Source organism: Somniosus microcephalus, chromosome 10 (assembly GCF_052327205.1).
Source record: "Somniosus microcephalus isolate GS21.2 chromosome 10, FLI_Smic_1.0, whole genome shotgun sequence".
Classification (NCBI taxonomy): domain Eukaryota; kingdom Metazoa; phylum Chordata; class Chondrichthyes; order Squaliformes; family Somniosidae; genus Somniosus; species Somniosus microcephalus.
The window spans coordinates 233,833,327-233,847,039 of NC_140996.1; the positions used below are offsets into that span (position 1 = coordinate 233,833,327).

General features: G+C 50.5%; 1 protein-coding gene across 4 annotated transcripts in view; it reads right to left on the reverse strand.

The window, feature by feature from the left end:
* pold3 (polymerase (DNA-directed), delta 3, accessory subunit) overlaps positions 1-13,713 on the reverse strand; it is a 31,077-nt gene that overhangs the window by 16,115 nt on the left and 1,249 nt on the right. For 3 of the 4 annotated variants that reach the window (XM_085999795.1, XM_085999796.1, XM_085999794.1), the window contains exons 2-5: positions 8,767-8,822; positions 7,073-7,175; positions 5,233-5,272; positions 1,844-1,976 (exon numbers count right to left, since the gene is read on the reverse strand). In XM_085999795.1, coding sequence (XP_085855921.1) covers positions 1,844-1,976; positions 5,233-5,272; positions 7,073-7,175; positions 8,767-8,822 — 332 coding nt within the window. Of the gene's footprint in view, positions 1-1,843; positions 1,977-5,232; positions 5,273-7,072; positions 7,176-8,766; positions 8,823-11,233; positions 11,317-13,713 lie in introns of those variants that run through there. The other variant, XM_085999798.1, reaches the window with a different exon arrangement.

Below are 13,713 nucleotides of genomic sequence, written 5' to 3' on the forward strand. Positions count from 1 at the left end.
CAGGCCATTCGGCCCAACTGGTCCATGCTGGTGTTTATGCTCCACTCGAGCCTCCTCCCGTCTTTCCTCATCTAAATCTATCAGCATAACCCTCTATTCCCTTCTCCCTCATGTGCTTGTCTAGCTTCCCGTTAAATGCATCTCTACTATTCACCTCAACCACTCCCTGTGGCAGCGAGTTCCACATTCTCACCACTCTCTGGGTAAAGAGGTTTCTTCTGAATTCCCGGTTTGATTTCTTGGTGACTATCTTATATTGACGGCCTCTAGTTTTGCTCTTCCCCACAAGTGGAAACACTCTCTCTGTATCCACTCTATCAAAACATTTCATTAATTTGAAAGACCTCTATTAGGTTACCCCTCAGCCTTCTCTTTTCCAAGAGAAATGAGACCCAGCCTGTTCATCCTTTCCTGATAGGTATACCCTTGCATTTCTGGTAACGCTGCCGCGTTTCCTACATTACAACAGTGGCTACTCTTCAAATGTACTTCATTGGCACCGTGTCTAAGTCCCCACCAATATTTTTTTTTGGGTGAACATTTCTGCTCATCAAGGCAATGGGAGCTAGTACAGAGAAGCGGAAAGTACGAGCCTCTTCATACTTCCCTAATAATCAATGTGCCTCAATAATTTTTGTTGGGTATTAAGGGATAGGGAACCAAGGTGGGTAGATGGAGCTAAGATACAGATCAGCCATGATCTAGCTGAATGGAGGAACAGGCTCGAGGGGCTGAATGGCCTCCTCCTGTTCTTGTGTTCCCAGCCTCAGGAGAACACCCGCTCTGCAGCAATTTGACATTTGAATTTGGCAGAGGTGCCACTTCAGATTAAGACTGTCGATTTAAGACAGTTTTGTGCTGTGACCTTGCATCTGCTAAGAACTGGCTGTGAGGTTGGTGAACCTCAAGTAGGGACCTTACAGCCAGCGAAGGAGTGCCCCTAGTATCAGCAGGGCTGGGTTCAAACACAGCTCTCCAATGGTCTCACCAGTTTCTTACATTTCCAGCCCCTTTGTAGGGCCCCCCCCAACGAAGGCACAGACTCCTCCCGAGATTATAAAAAGAATATAGAGGCACTGGAGAAGGTGCAAAAAAAGATTTCCAACGATGATATCAGAACTGAGGTTATCCCCATCAGGAAAGAATGAACAGGCTGGGTCTCTTTTCTCTCGAAAAAAGACTTGAGGGATGACCTGATAGAGGTCTTTAAAATTCTGAAGGGGTTCGATAGGGTAGACACAGGGAAGTTGTTTCCACTTGCGGGCGAGACCAGAACTAGGTGCCATCAATATAAGATAGTCACTAATAAATCCAATGGGGAATTCAGGAGAAACTCCTTTACCCAGAGAGTGGTGAGAATGTGGAACTCGCTACCACAGGGAGTGGTCGAGGCAAGTAACATAGAAACATTTAAGGGGAAGCTAGATAAACACAAGAGGGAGAAAGGAATAGAAGGATATGTTGATAGAGTTTGATGAAGTGTGTGGGAGGAGGTTCGTGTGGACCACAGACACCGGCAGGGACCAGTTGGGCCGAATGGCCTGCTTCTGTGCTGTAAATACTGTGCAACACACTTCTGCTCTCCGGTAACTCACTCCAGTAACTATTTTGACACTGGGTGCTGGGGAACCCAATACAAGCCTGCTCCGCATGCAGTCACGATCCCCCCTCCCTCCCCACCCCGACCCAAGCTCAGCCAATAGCCAGCGGGGAAGCCTGATCTCCGATGAAAACCAGTCACCGGGAGAAACTCGCAGCAGAGAACCGCAGATCAGAGGTCGAGGCCCAAGACATCGCACAATGCCCCGATGAGGTACCGTTTTAGTTTCGGCCGAGCACTTACTTGCTGCTGCTCTGCAGGTTCTCCTTGATTGCTTCGTAATCAGTGTTGAAGAGGGGACTGCTGTCCTTCAGCATTGCTTTCTGAATACTGTACACATGCACACTGGCGGTCACCAACATCTTCAGCTTCACTGCTGTGAACACACAAACGTTCAGAGAATTTTTGTTATTCATTCATGGGCTGTGGGCGTCGCTGGCAAGGCCGGCATTTATTGCCCATCCCTAGTTGCCCTCAGAAAGGTGGTGGTGAGCCGCCTTCTTGAACCGCTGCAGTCCGTGTGGTGAAGGTACTCCCACAGTGCTGTTAGGGAGGGAGTTCCAGGATTTTAACCCAGCGACGATGAAGGAACGGTGATATACTTCCAAGTCAGGATGGTGTGTGACTTGGAGGGGAACTTGGAGGTGGTGGTGTTCCCATGTGCCTGCTGCCCTTGTCCTTCTAGGTGGAAGAGGTCGCGGGTTTGGGAGGTGCGGCTGAAGAAGCCTTGGCGAGTTGCTGCAGTGCATCTTGTAGATGGTACACACTGCAGCCACGGTACGCCGGTAGTGGAGGGAGTGAATGTTTAAGGTGGTGGATGGGGTGCCAATCAAGCGGGCTTCTTTGTCCTGGATGGTGTCGAGCTTCTTGAGTGTTGTTGGAGCTGCACTCATCCAGGCAAGTGGAGAGTATTCCATCACACTCCTTACTCGTGCCTTGTAGATGGTGGAAAGGCTTTGGGGAGTCAGGAGGTGAGACACTCGCCACAGCACCACAAATTACATCGATGTCTCCCCCCCTCCTCTGAAGCCGCAGTCCCTTGGCACCAATGTTCGCTGTAAGCTGCGCTTTGTTCTGCGCGGCCCGTTCCTTTTAGTGCGCAGTGCCTTTAAATTTCCGCACATGCGCGGTATTTACAACAGAGAAGCCGGTGAACGGCCTGCGCCAGACCTTTCCCATTACTGTGCGGACGCAGCTTAAAGGGAACCTCACCATTCTGCACAATGCTAAGTGTCGGCAGGCTAATCAGGCAAGGTATTGACTTGGATAGAGAACTGGTTGGCAGACAGGAAGCAAAGGGTTGGAATAAACGGGTCTTTTTCCAAGTGGCAGGCAGTGACTAGTGGGGTACCACAGGGATCGGTCCTTTGACCCCAGCTATTTACAATATATATTAATGATCTAGACGAGGGAACTAGATGTAATATCTCCAAATTTGCAGACGACACAAAGCTGGGTGGGCGTGTGTGCTGTGAGGAGGATGCCGAGAAACTCCAGGATGATTTGGACAGGTTGGGTGATTGGGCAGAAGCATGGCAGATGCAATATAACGTGGATAAATGCGAGGTTATCCACTTTGGTGTCAAAAACAGGAAGGCAGATTATTATCTGAGTGGCAATAGATTGGGAGAAGGGGAAGTGCAACGAGACCTGGGTGTCCTTGTGCACCAGTCGCTGAAGGTAAGCATACAGGTGCAGCAGGCGGTTAAGAAGGCAAATGGTATGTTGGCCTTCGTAGCAAGAGGGTTCGAGTACAGGAACAAGGATGTCTTGCTGCAGTTGTACAGGGCCTTGGTGAGACCACACCTTGAGTATTGTGTGCAGTTTTGGGCGCCTTATCTGAGGAAGGACGTTCTTGCCATGGAGGGAGTGCAGCGAAGATTCACCAGGCTAATACCTGGGATGGCAGGAATGACGTATGAGGAGAGATTGGGTCGATTGGGCTTATACTCGTTGGAGTTTAGAAGAATGAGAGGGGATCTCATTGAAACTTATAAAATTCTGACAGGACTGGACAGACTAGATGCAGGAAGGATGTTCCCGATGGCCGGGGAGTCCAGAACCAGGGGTCACAGTCTAAGGATAAGGGGTAAGCCATTTAGGACAGAGATGAGGAGGAATTTCTTCACCCAGAGAGTGGTGAACCTGTGGAATTCTCTACCACAGAATGCAGCAGAGGCCAATTCATTAAATATATTGAAGAAGGAGTTGGATATAGTTCTTAAGGCTAAAGGGATCAAGGGGTATGGGGAGAAAGCAGGGACAGGGTACTGAATTTGGATGATCAGCCATGATCGCATTGAATGGCGGAGCAGGCTCGAGGGGCCGAATGGCCTACTCCTATCTTCTATGTTTCGGCTGCGAGGGCGGCGTAGCTCGGCAAGTTCCAGCACCCTTTCCAGCAGGACGTCACTGGATAGCGATTAGGAGCGAGAACCCAGGCTGATTTTGCCACCACGACCCCTTCCTAACACAACCAGAGATGAATTCACCGCACAGACCTGGGATTGAGCCTTGTACCGTCTGCTCTGCAAGACTCATAGGAACAGGTGGAGGTCATTCGGCCCCTCTTAAATAAAAGATTAGCAGAATAGTTTAGGACATTATACAGTCTCCCTGACCCCAACGAGAACAGGTGACCAGGCATCCAAGACGGAGAAGTCCAATAGTCTGCCCTCCATCCAGCCAGACCCAAAAGCGAATCCCTCTCAATTAGCCGCTCCCTCAAATATCTATCCAATCCTCACTTGAATTTTTAACCAGACACTCTGCCTCTAACGAAGAGTCCGTTCCTCACCCTCGGCTAAACCATCTTTCCCCTCAAGTCCCCTGGTTCTAGAGCCTGTGACAATCTGAAACATATCAGGATTCAACGTATCTAATCTCTTAAAAAGATGCTGAATAATCTCTCCCCGAGCCTGCTCTTCTCCACAGTAATAACACAAGAACATAAGGAGCAGGAGGCGGCCATTCGGCCCCTCGAGCCTGCTCTGCCAGTCAGTAAGATCATGGTTGATCTTTGACCTCAACTCCACTTTCCCGATCCCCATATCCCTCGATTCCCCTAGAGTCCAAAAATCTATCGATCTCTGTCTGGGATGGGGGGATTGTCCTATGAGGGAAGATTGAGTAGACTAGGCCTAGATTCCCTAGAATTTAGATGAGAAGTGATCTAATTGAAATGCATAAAATTCTTAAGGGGCTTGATAGGCTGGATGCTGAGAGGATGCTTCCCCTGGCTGGAGAGTCTAGGACTAGAGGTCATAGTCTCAGGATAAGGGGTCGGCCATTTAGGACTGAGCTGAGGAGGAATTTCTTCACTCAGAGGGTGGTGAAGCTTTGGAATTCTCTACCCCAGAAGGCTGTGGAGGCTCAGTTGTTGAGTATATTCAAGACAGAGATTGATAGCTTTTTGGATACTAAGGGAACCAAGGGGTACGGAGATAGTGCAGGAAGGTGGAGTTGAGGTAGAAGGAGCAGGCTTGAAGGGCTGAGTGGCCTACTCCTGCTCCTATTTCTTATGTTCTTACAAATATACTCAACGACTGTGGCCGCCCCCACCCCACTAGGCAAAGACTCAGGCAGAGTGCAGGCACGGGTAACATGGGCAAAATGCAGGTGTCTGCTCTTACCTTCCAGCTGATCTTCTCTCACCACCGCTACCTTATGACACTGGAACAAAAGAGCACCATAATTAGCAGCAGGCCAGCCAGCACTTTCACATCCCCTACCCCAGCCTCTTACTTAGGAGAGTTCCACAGCCACCAGCCTGCCTCTTGGCACCTTACCCCAGGCAACCAAACCAGCTTAATGCAGCGAAGCTGGTTCCATGCTTCGTCGGCACGTCTAGTGGCTGCCGCTGGACAGCGATCAGGAATGAGATCTCTCCCTACCCAACGGTAGAGACCAACTGGAGCATGCAGTTCACCCTGCCCTGGCTGAGTTCAGGTAACGCAGTGCAGACCAAGGCTGGAACCCGAGACCTTCCCACTGTGCGGCTCGGCGCCACACCAGAGATACGTGCACCCATCGAACTACCACGGGAAGGTTTTTAGACGGAAGAGATATGGGTCAAATATGTTGTTGAAGCAACATCTATAAATTATTGTAAAGGGAATTGAATAACTGGTTGAAAATGAGGGAAATGGGGAGTGAAGGGGAGAGTGGGATTAGAAACATAGAAATTTACGGCACAGGAGGCCATTCAGCCCATCGTGTCTGTGCTGGACGAGAGTTATCCATCCTAATCCCACTTCCCAGCTCTTGGCCCGTAGACCTGCAGGTTACGACACTTCAAGCGCATATCCAAGTACTTTTTAAATGCGATGAGTGTCTCTGCCTCCACCACCCTTTCAGGCAGTGAGTTCCAGACCCCCACCACCCTCTGGGTGAAAAAGTTCTCAACTCCCCTCTAATCCTCTGACCAATTACTTTAAATTTATGTCCTTAAATATATGTCCTTCCTATCCACTCTATCTAGGCCCCTCAATTTTATACACCTCAATTAAGTCTCTCCTCAGCCTCCTTTGTTCCAAGGAAAACAACCCCAGCCAATCCAATCTTTCCTCATAGCTAAAATTCCCCAGACCTGGCAACATCCTGGTAAATCTCCTCTGTACCCCCTCTAGTGGAATCACATCCTTCCTGTAATGTGGTGACCAGAACTGTACCCAGTACTCTAGCTGCGGCCTAATTAGTGTTTTATATGGTTCTAGCATGACCTCCCTGCTCTTATATTCTATGCCTTGGCTAATAAAGGAAAGTATCCTGTATGCCTTCTTAACCACCTCATCTACCTGTCCTGCTACCTTCAGGGATCTGTGGACATGCACTCCAAGGTCCCTCTGTTCCTGTACACTTCTCAGTATCCTAGATTAGACTGGGTGGGATATTAAAGGGTACGAGGAGTGAGCAGGAGACTGGGCGGGATATTAAAGGGTACAGGGAGTGAGCAGGAGACTGTGATTAGACTGGGCAGGATATTAAAGGGTACGGGGAGTGAGTAGGAGTGGGATTAGACTGGGTGGGATATTAAAGGGTATGGGGAGTGAGTAGGAGTGGGATTAGACTGGGTGGGATATTAAAGGGTACGGGGAGTGAGTAGGAGAGTGGGATTAGACTGGGTGGGATATTAAAGGGTATGGGGAGTGAGTAGGAGTGGGATTAGACTGGGTGGGATATTAAAGGATACGGGGAGTGAGCGGGAGAGTGGGATTAGACTGGTGGGATATTAAAGGGTGTGGGGAGTGAGGGGGAGAGTGGGATTAGATTGGGTGGGATATTAAAGGGTACGGGGAGTGGGATATTAAAGGGTAGGGGGAGTGAGTAGGAGAGTGGGATTAGACTTGTTGGGTTAAATGGCCTATTTCTGTTCTAGAACATGAGGACGTGGTCCTGACAATTCCCGCTCTTCCACAGAGATTAGCTCTGGTCACTGACGATTCCAGACCCTGAATACAGCACAGGACGTACCGAAGTCCCATCCTCAACCGTTTTCCCCGATATGAGATACGTCACGTGGAGCTGGGCTCCGGAATTCTCTTTCCTCTTTCGCTCCACATAGTAATAAAGCATCCTGGCAAACACACAGAAGAGAAAAAGGCTCAGTTAGAGGGACAAACTCCTGGCTGACAAACCCGATCTTTATATAAAAGGGGTCTCTCCGCACAAGGCAATTTGGAGACACAGCACAACCTGCATACTTTCAAGAGTAGTTCCTGTCTAAAATATCCATACGATCGTCTCGATGGGCCGCACGGACATCTCACGAGGAACTTGAACTGTGTTGGTGCTAGCCAAACAGCCGTGGGGCGTCCTGCACGTAGCGCTGACCGAACAGGCACTGAACTCTAAAGAAAATCTTCCGACCCCCTCCCCCATAAGACGAGTCATGTCTTAGTTCCACTGGCACCGGCCACCCTCCGATAATTCACCCAAGCGGTTACTCCTTCCCTACGAGCCCAGAAAGTCAGCGTGGGCAGTCTGTTCGACCATGAAAAGCATCACCCAAAGACTGACCCTGCCCGTGGCTAATGTCAGCCATGGCTCAGTGAGGGTCACTCTCGTCTCCCGAGTTAGAAAGTCGTGGGTTCAAGTGCCACTCCGGAGATTTGAGCACAAACTCCAGGCTGACGCTCCCAGTGCAGAATTAAGGGAGTGCTGCACTGTTGGAGGTGCCGTCTTCGGGCTGAGACGTCAAACCAAGGCCCCATCTGCCCTTTCAGGTGGACATAGAAGATCCCACGGCTACTATCCGATGAAGAGCAGGGGAGTTCCAATAATTATCCCTCAATCAACATCACTACAAAGATTATCTGGTCGTTATCTCGTTGCTGTTTGTGGGACCTTGCTGTACACAAACTGGCTGTTGAGTTTCCTATATTACACCAGTGACTACACTTCAAAATGTGGAGATGCTGGTGTTGGACTGGGGTGGACAAATGTAGGAAGTCACACAACACCAGGTTATAGTCCAACAGCTTTATTTGAATTATATATGCTGTGCCTGTATGTTTCTCTTCACTTCACCTGATGAAGGAGCAGCGCTCCGAAAGCTTGTGATTTCAAATAAAGCTGTTGGACTATAACCTGGTGTTGTGACTTCCTACATTTGTACACTTCAAAAAGTACTTAATTGGCTGTAAAGCGCTTTGGGAGCATCCTGAGGCCATGAAAGGCGCTGTAGAAATACAAGATTCTTCTTTCCTTTCAAGTGGTTATTCTTCATCTACGAGCCCAGGAAATGAGTGGTGGCAGGCTGTTCGACTATGACAGGCATCACCCAAAGCCTGATGCTACCCACAGCTAATGTCCACACCCGCAGACCCTTCCCAGCAGGAGCCGCTGGACAGCGATCAGGAGCTGATCTATTGCCCGATCTGTTCCCGCCCCGGGCAGCCAAGGCCAATTGCAGCACATTTTACTACATTAAAGGCGCTATATAAATGCAAGTTGTTGTTACAGCCTCAGATACACTACTGGTACAACCCGGAACGTTCCCTCATCCCTCCCCATTTTCTCCACTCCTCTCAAGCAGACGGTGACTCACCACGGGCATCCCCCGTCCCGACCCCTCCCGGGTATCCGACCCCAAGAGGCCGTTCTTTAGCCCACACTATTGAAGGTGGGGGGGCATGGATGAGGATGATTCAAGTCTCCGTACTTACTGTTTCGCCTGGTTGACATGAATGCCCAGGAACTGGCTCAGCATCTTGTAGGTGACCTGGAGAACAACATCTAAATGTGTAAATATTCAGTGGCAAGACAGTCGAGAGAAAAAAATTACATCACAGGAAGAGGCCACTTGGCTGTGAGAGAGTGAGAAAACGAGGAAGAGGAGGGAGAAGGGTGAGGAGAAATGTGGGGGATGGGGAAAATGAGGAGGGGAAGAGAGAGACTGAAGGAAAGAGAGAGAGAGAGAGAGACTGAAGGAGAGAGAGAGAGAGAGAGAGAGAGAGACTGAAGGAGAGAGAGAGAGAGAGAGAGAGAGAGACTGAAGGAGAGAGAGAGAGAGAGAGGCTGAAGGAGAGAGAGAGAGAGAGACTGAAGGAGAGAGAGAGAGAGAGGCTGAAGGAGAGAGAGAGAGACTGAAGGAGAGAGAGCGAGAGAGACTGAAGGAGAGAGAGAGAGAGAGAGAGAGAGAGAGACTGAAGGAGAGAGACAGACAGAGAGAGAGAGAGAGAGACTGAAGGAGAGAGAGAGAGAGAGAGACTGGAGGGGAGAGAGAGACTGAAGGAGAGAGACAGACAGAGAGAGAGAGACTGAAGGAAGGAGAGAGAGAGAGAGAGAGAGAGAGACTGAAGGACAGAGAGAGAGCGAGAGAGACAAAAGACTTATAAACTTCCTTGAGGAGCACAATGTCTTGAGTAAAAGCCAAATTGGATTCCTACCAAACTATAGAACATCAGATCATATCTTCACCCTACAGCCCCTAATTGACAAACATGTTCATCAAAACAAAAGCAAATTTTTGCCTGCTTTATAGATTTCCAGAAGGCTTTCAATTCCATCTGGCACGACGGTCTATTCTTGAAACTTATTGAAAGTGGTGTAGGGGGAAAAACATATGATGTAATTAAATCAATGTATACAAACAACAAATGTGCAGTTAAAATTGGAGACAAACACAAAATACTTCCCACAGGGGCAGGGGGTGACGCAGGGCTCGCCCATCTCACCGACATTCTTTACTATTTACATAAATGAATTGGCAAAACTACTTGAACAATCTACAGCACCCGGCCTCACCCTATATGAATCCACGGTTAAATTCCTCCTCTATGCAGATGACCTGGTTCTACTGTCGCCAACTAAGGAGGGTCTACAGCAGAACCTGGATCTGCTAGAGTCGTTCTGTCAGACCTGGGCCCTGACAATAAACCCCCAAAAAACCAAAGTCCTTGTGTTCCAGCAAAGATCCAGACATCAGGGACCCAAAATAAATTTCACACTAGGAACAACTAAAATTGAACAAACCACTAACTACACATACTTGGGCTTAAAAATCAATTCTACGGGAAATTTTCATCTGGCTGTGAATGAACTGAAAGAGAAAGCAAGAAGGGCTTTCTATGCCATTAAAAAATCAATCCAAATAGAAATCCCAATTAGCATTTGGCTCAAAATTTTTAAATCAGTTATTGAACCAATTGCACTCTATGGCAGTGCAACAAGAATTTGCAAAATGGGACAAACACCCAATTGAGATCCTACATGCAGAATTCTGTAAAAGTATCCTCCGGACTCAAAGGAAAACCGTAAACAATGCATGCAGGGCAGAACTAGGCCAATATCCATTAATAATTACTATCCAAAAGAGAGCCACCAAATTTTGGAAACACCTAGAAATGAGCAACCCCCAATGCTATCATTACGAAGCCCTAAAATACCAAGAGAGGACCATAAAGAAGAATACCCTCAGTCAACTCGTCCTGGGACTCAGTGAAGTTACTACTAACACTACTAATAATAACCAGCCCCAGGACAGTGACATCGTAACACAAAGAATTCGACCCAACACAATCGTCACTAAGCAAAAGGAAAAATATCTGTCACATTGGGCAGAAACAACAAAAACCCAAAACAAACTCAATTGCTACTTGGCCCTAAACAGACAATACAACATGGCTGAATACCTGACCATGGTAAAGGATAGCAAACTGAGAAAAACCTTGACAAGGTACAGACTTAGTGAGCATAGTCTGGCCATCGAAAAAGGCAGACACAGGCAGACCCGGCTGCCAAGAGAGGACAGCATATGCTCTCACTGCAGTCAGGGAGTGGTGGAGACAGAGATGCACTTCCTCATAGCTTGTGGAAAATATCAGGGCATAAGGGGAATTTCTACCCAAAATTCATAAAAATATGCCCTGAATTCAAAAACTTGAATGACGACCAAAAACTCCCATACCTACTAGGGGAACAGAGAAATTGCGTAACCTTAGCGGCAAACTATGTTACAGCTTGCCATAAGCAGAGGGACAACCATTAAATCTAAGAAGAGTATATACATATTATATGAGTGTATATTTATACACACAGGGATATATCTGTTTATACACTGTATGGATAGATCTGCGTTTATGTGTTCAACCATAAATGTTTTTTTCGGTGCTTTTGCAACATAAGATGTACCTTGTCACACCAATAAAGCAATTTGAATTGAATTGAACTGAATTGAGAGAGACTGAAGGAGAGAGAGAGAGACTGAAGGAGAGAGACTGAAAGAGTGGGAGAGACTGAAAGAGAGAGAGAGACTGAAGGAGAGAGAGAGACTGAAGAGGCGGCGGCGGGGGGGGGGGAAAAGGAGAAAAAAAAGAGGTATCCCCTCCTCCCCCAGGGATTATCCCCCACATCCCACCCCGGGTTCATCACCTCATCTCCCCCCCCCCGCCCCTGGTTTATCCTCTCTCTCTTCTTCCCCACCCCCCCCCCCAGTTTATCCTCTCTTCTCCCCCCCACCAGTTTATCCTCTCGCTCTCTCCCTCTCCCCCCCGGTTTATCCTCTCCTCCCCCCCCCCCCCCCAAACCCGGTTTATCCTCTCCTCCCCCCCCCCCCCCCCCAAACCCGGTTTATCCTCTCCCCCACCCACCCCCGTTTATCCTCTCTTCTACCCCCCCACCCCGTTTATCCTCTCTTCTTCCACCCCGCCGTTTATCCTCTCTTCTTCCCCCCACCCCATTTATCCTCTCTTCCCCCGCCCCCCCCGTTAATCCTCTCTCTCCCCCCGTTTATCCTCTCTCCTCCACCCCCCCGTTTATCCTCTCTCCCTCTCCCCCCCCCCCCGTTTATCCTCTCTCCCCTCCCCGTTTATCCTCTCTCCCTCTCCCCCCCCGTTTATCCTCTCTCCCTCTCCCCCCCCCGTTTATCCTCTCTCCCCTCCCTGTTTATCCTCTCTCCCTCTTCCCCCCCCCCCGTTTATCCTCTCCCCTCCCCGTTTATCCTCTCTCCCTCTCCCCCCCGTTTATCCTCTCCCACTCTTCCCCCCCCTCCCGTTTATCCTCTCTCTTCTCTTCTCCCCCCGTTTATCCTCTCCCTCTCCCCCCGCCCCCCCCCCCCGGGTTTATCCTCTCTCTCTCTCTCTCTCCCCCCCGTTTATCCTCTCTCTTTTCTACCCCCCCCCCCCACCGTTTATCCTCTCTTCTCCCCCGCCCCCCCCCCCGGGTTTATCCTCCCCCCCCCCCCCCGCCGTTTATCCTCTCTTCTCCCCCCGTTTATCCTCTCCCTCTCCCCCGCCCCCCCCCGGGTTTATCCTCTCTCTCCCCCCCCCCGTTTATCCACTCTCCGCCCCCCCCCCATTTATCCACTCTCTTCCCACCCCGTTTATCCACTCTCTCCCCCCCCCCCTTTATCCACTCTTTCCCCCCCCCCCCCGTTTATCCACTCTTTCCCCCCCCCCCCCGTTTATCCACTCTCCCCCCGTTTATCCTCTCTCCTCCCCCCGCCCCCCGTTTAACCTCTCTCTCCCTCTCCCCGCCCCCCCCGTTTATCCTCTCTTCCACCCCCGTTTATCCTCGCTCCTCTCCCCCCCCCGTTTATCCTCTCTCACTCTCCCCCGCCGTTTATCCTCTCTCTTCTCCCCCGTTTATCCACTCTCCCTCTCCCCCCGGTTTATCCTCTCTCCTCCCCCCGCCCCCCGTTTACACACCTCTCTCCCTCTCCCCACCCCCCGTTTATCCTCTCTTCTCTCCCCCCCCGTTTATCCTCTCTCTCCCCCCCCGTTTATCCTCTCCTCTCTCCCCCCCCCCCGTTTATCCTCTCTCCCCCCCCGTTTATCTCTCTCCCCCCCACCCGTTTATCCTCTCTCCCCCCACCATTTATCCTCTCCCCCCCCCCCGTTTATCCTCTCTCCCCCCCCATTTATCCTCTCTCCCCCCCCCCGTTTATCCTCTCTCCCCCCCGTTTATCCTCTCTTCCCCCCCCCGCTTATCCTCTCTTCCCCCCCCCGTTTATCCTCTCTCCCCCCCCATTTATCCTCTCTCCACCCCCCCGTTATCCTCTCTCCCCCCCCCGTTTATCCTCTCTCTTCTCCCCACCCCCGTTATCCTCTCTCTTCTCCCCCACCCCCGTTTATCCTCTCTCCCCCCCCCGTTTATCCTCTCTCCCCCCCCCCCGTTTATCCTCTCTTCTCCCCCCCCCGTTTATCCTCTCCTCTCTCCACCCCCCCGTTTATCCTCTCCCCCCCCCCCATTTATCCTCTCTCCCCCCCCATTTATCCTCTCTTCCCCCCCCCGTTTATCCTCTCTCCCCCCCCCCCGTTTATCCTCTCTCCCCCCCCCGTTTATCCTCTCTCCCCCCCCGTTTATCCTCTCTCTTCTCCCCCACCCCCGTTTATCCTCTCTCTTCTCCCCACCCCCGTTTATCCTCTCTCCCCCCCGTTTATCCTCTCTCCCCCCCCCCGTTATCCTCTCTCTCCCCCCCCGTTTATCCTCTCTCTTCTCCCCCACCCCCCCCACCCCGTTTATCCTCTCTCTTCTCCCCCACCCCCATTTATCCTCTCTCCCCCCCGTTTATCCTCTCTCCCCCCCCGTTTATCCTCTCTCCCCCCCCCGTTTATCCTCTCTCTTCTCCCCCCACCCCCGTTATCCTCTCTCTTCATCTCGTTATCCTTCTC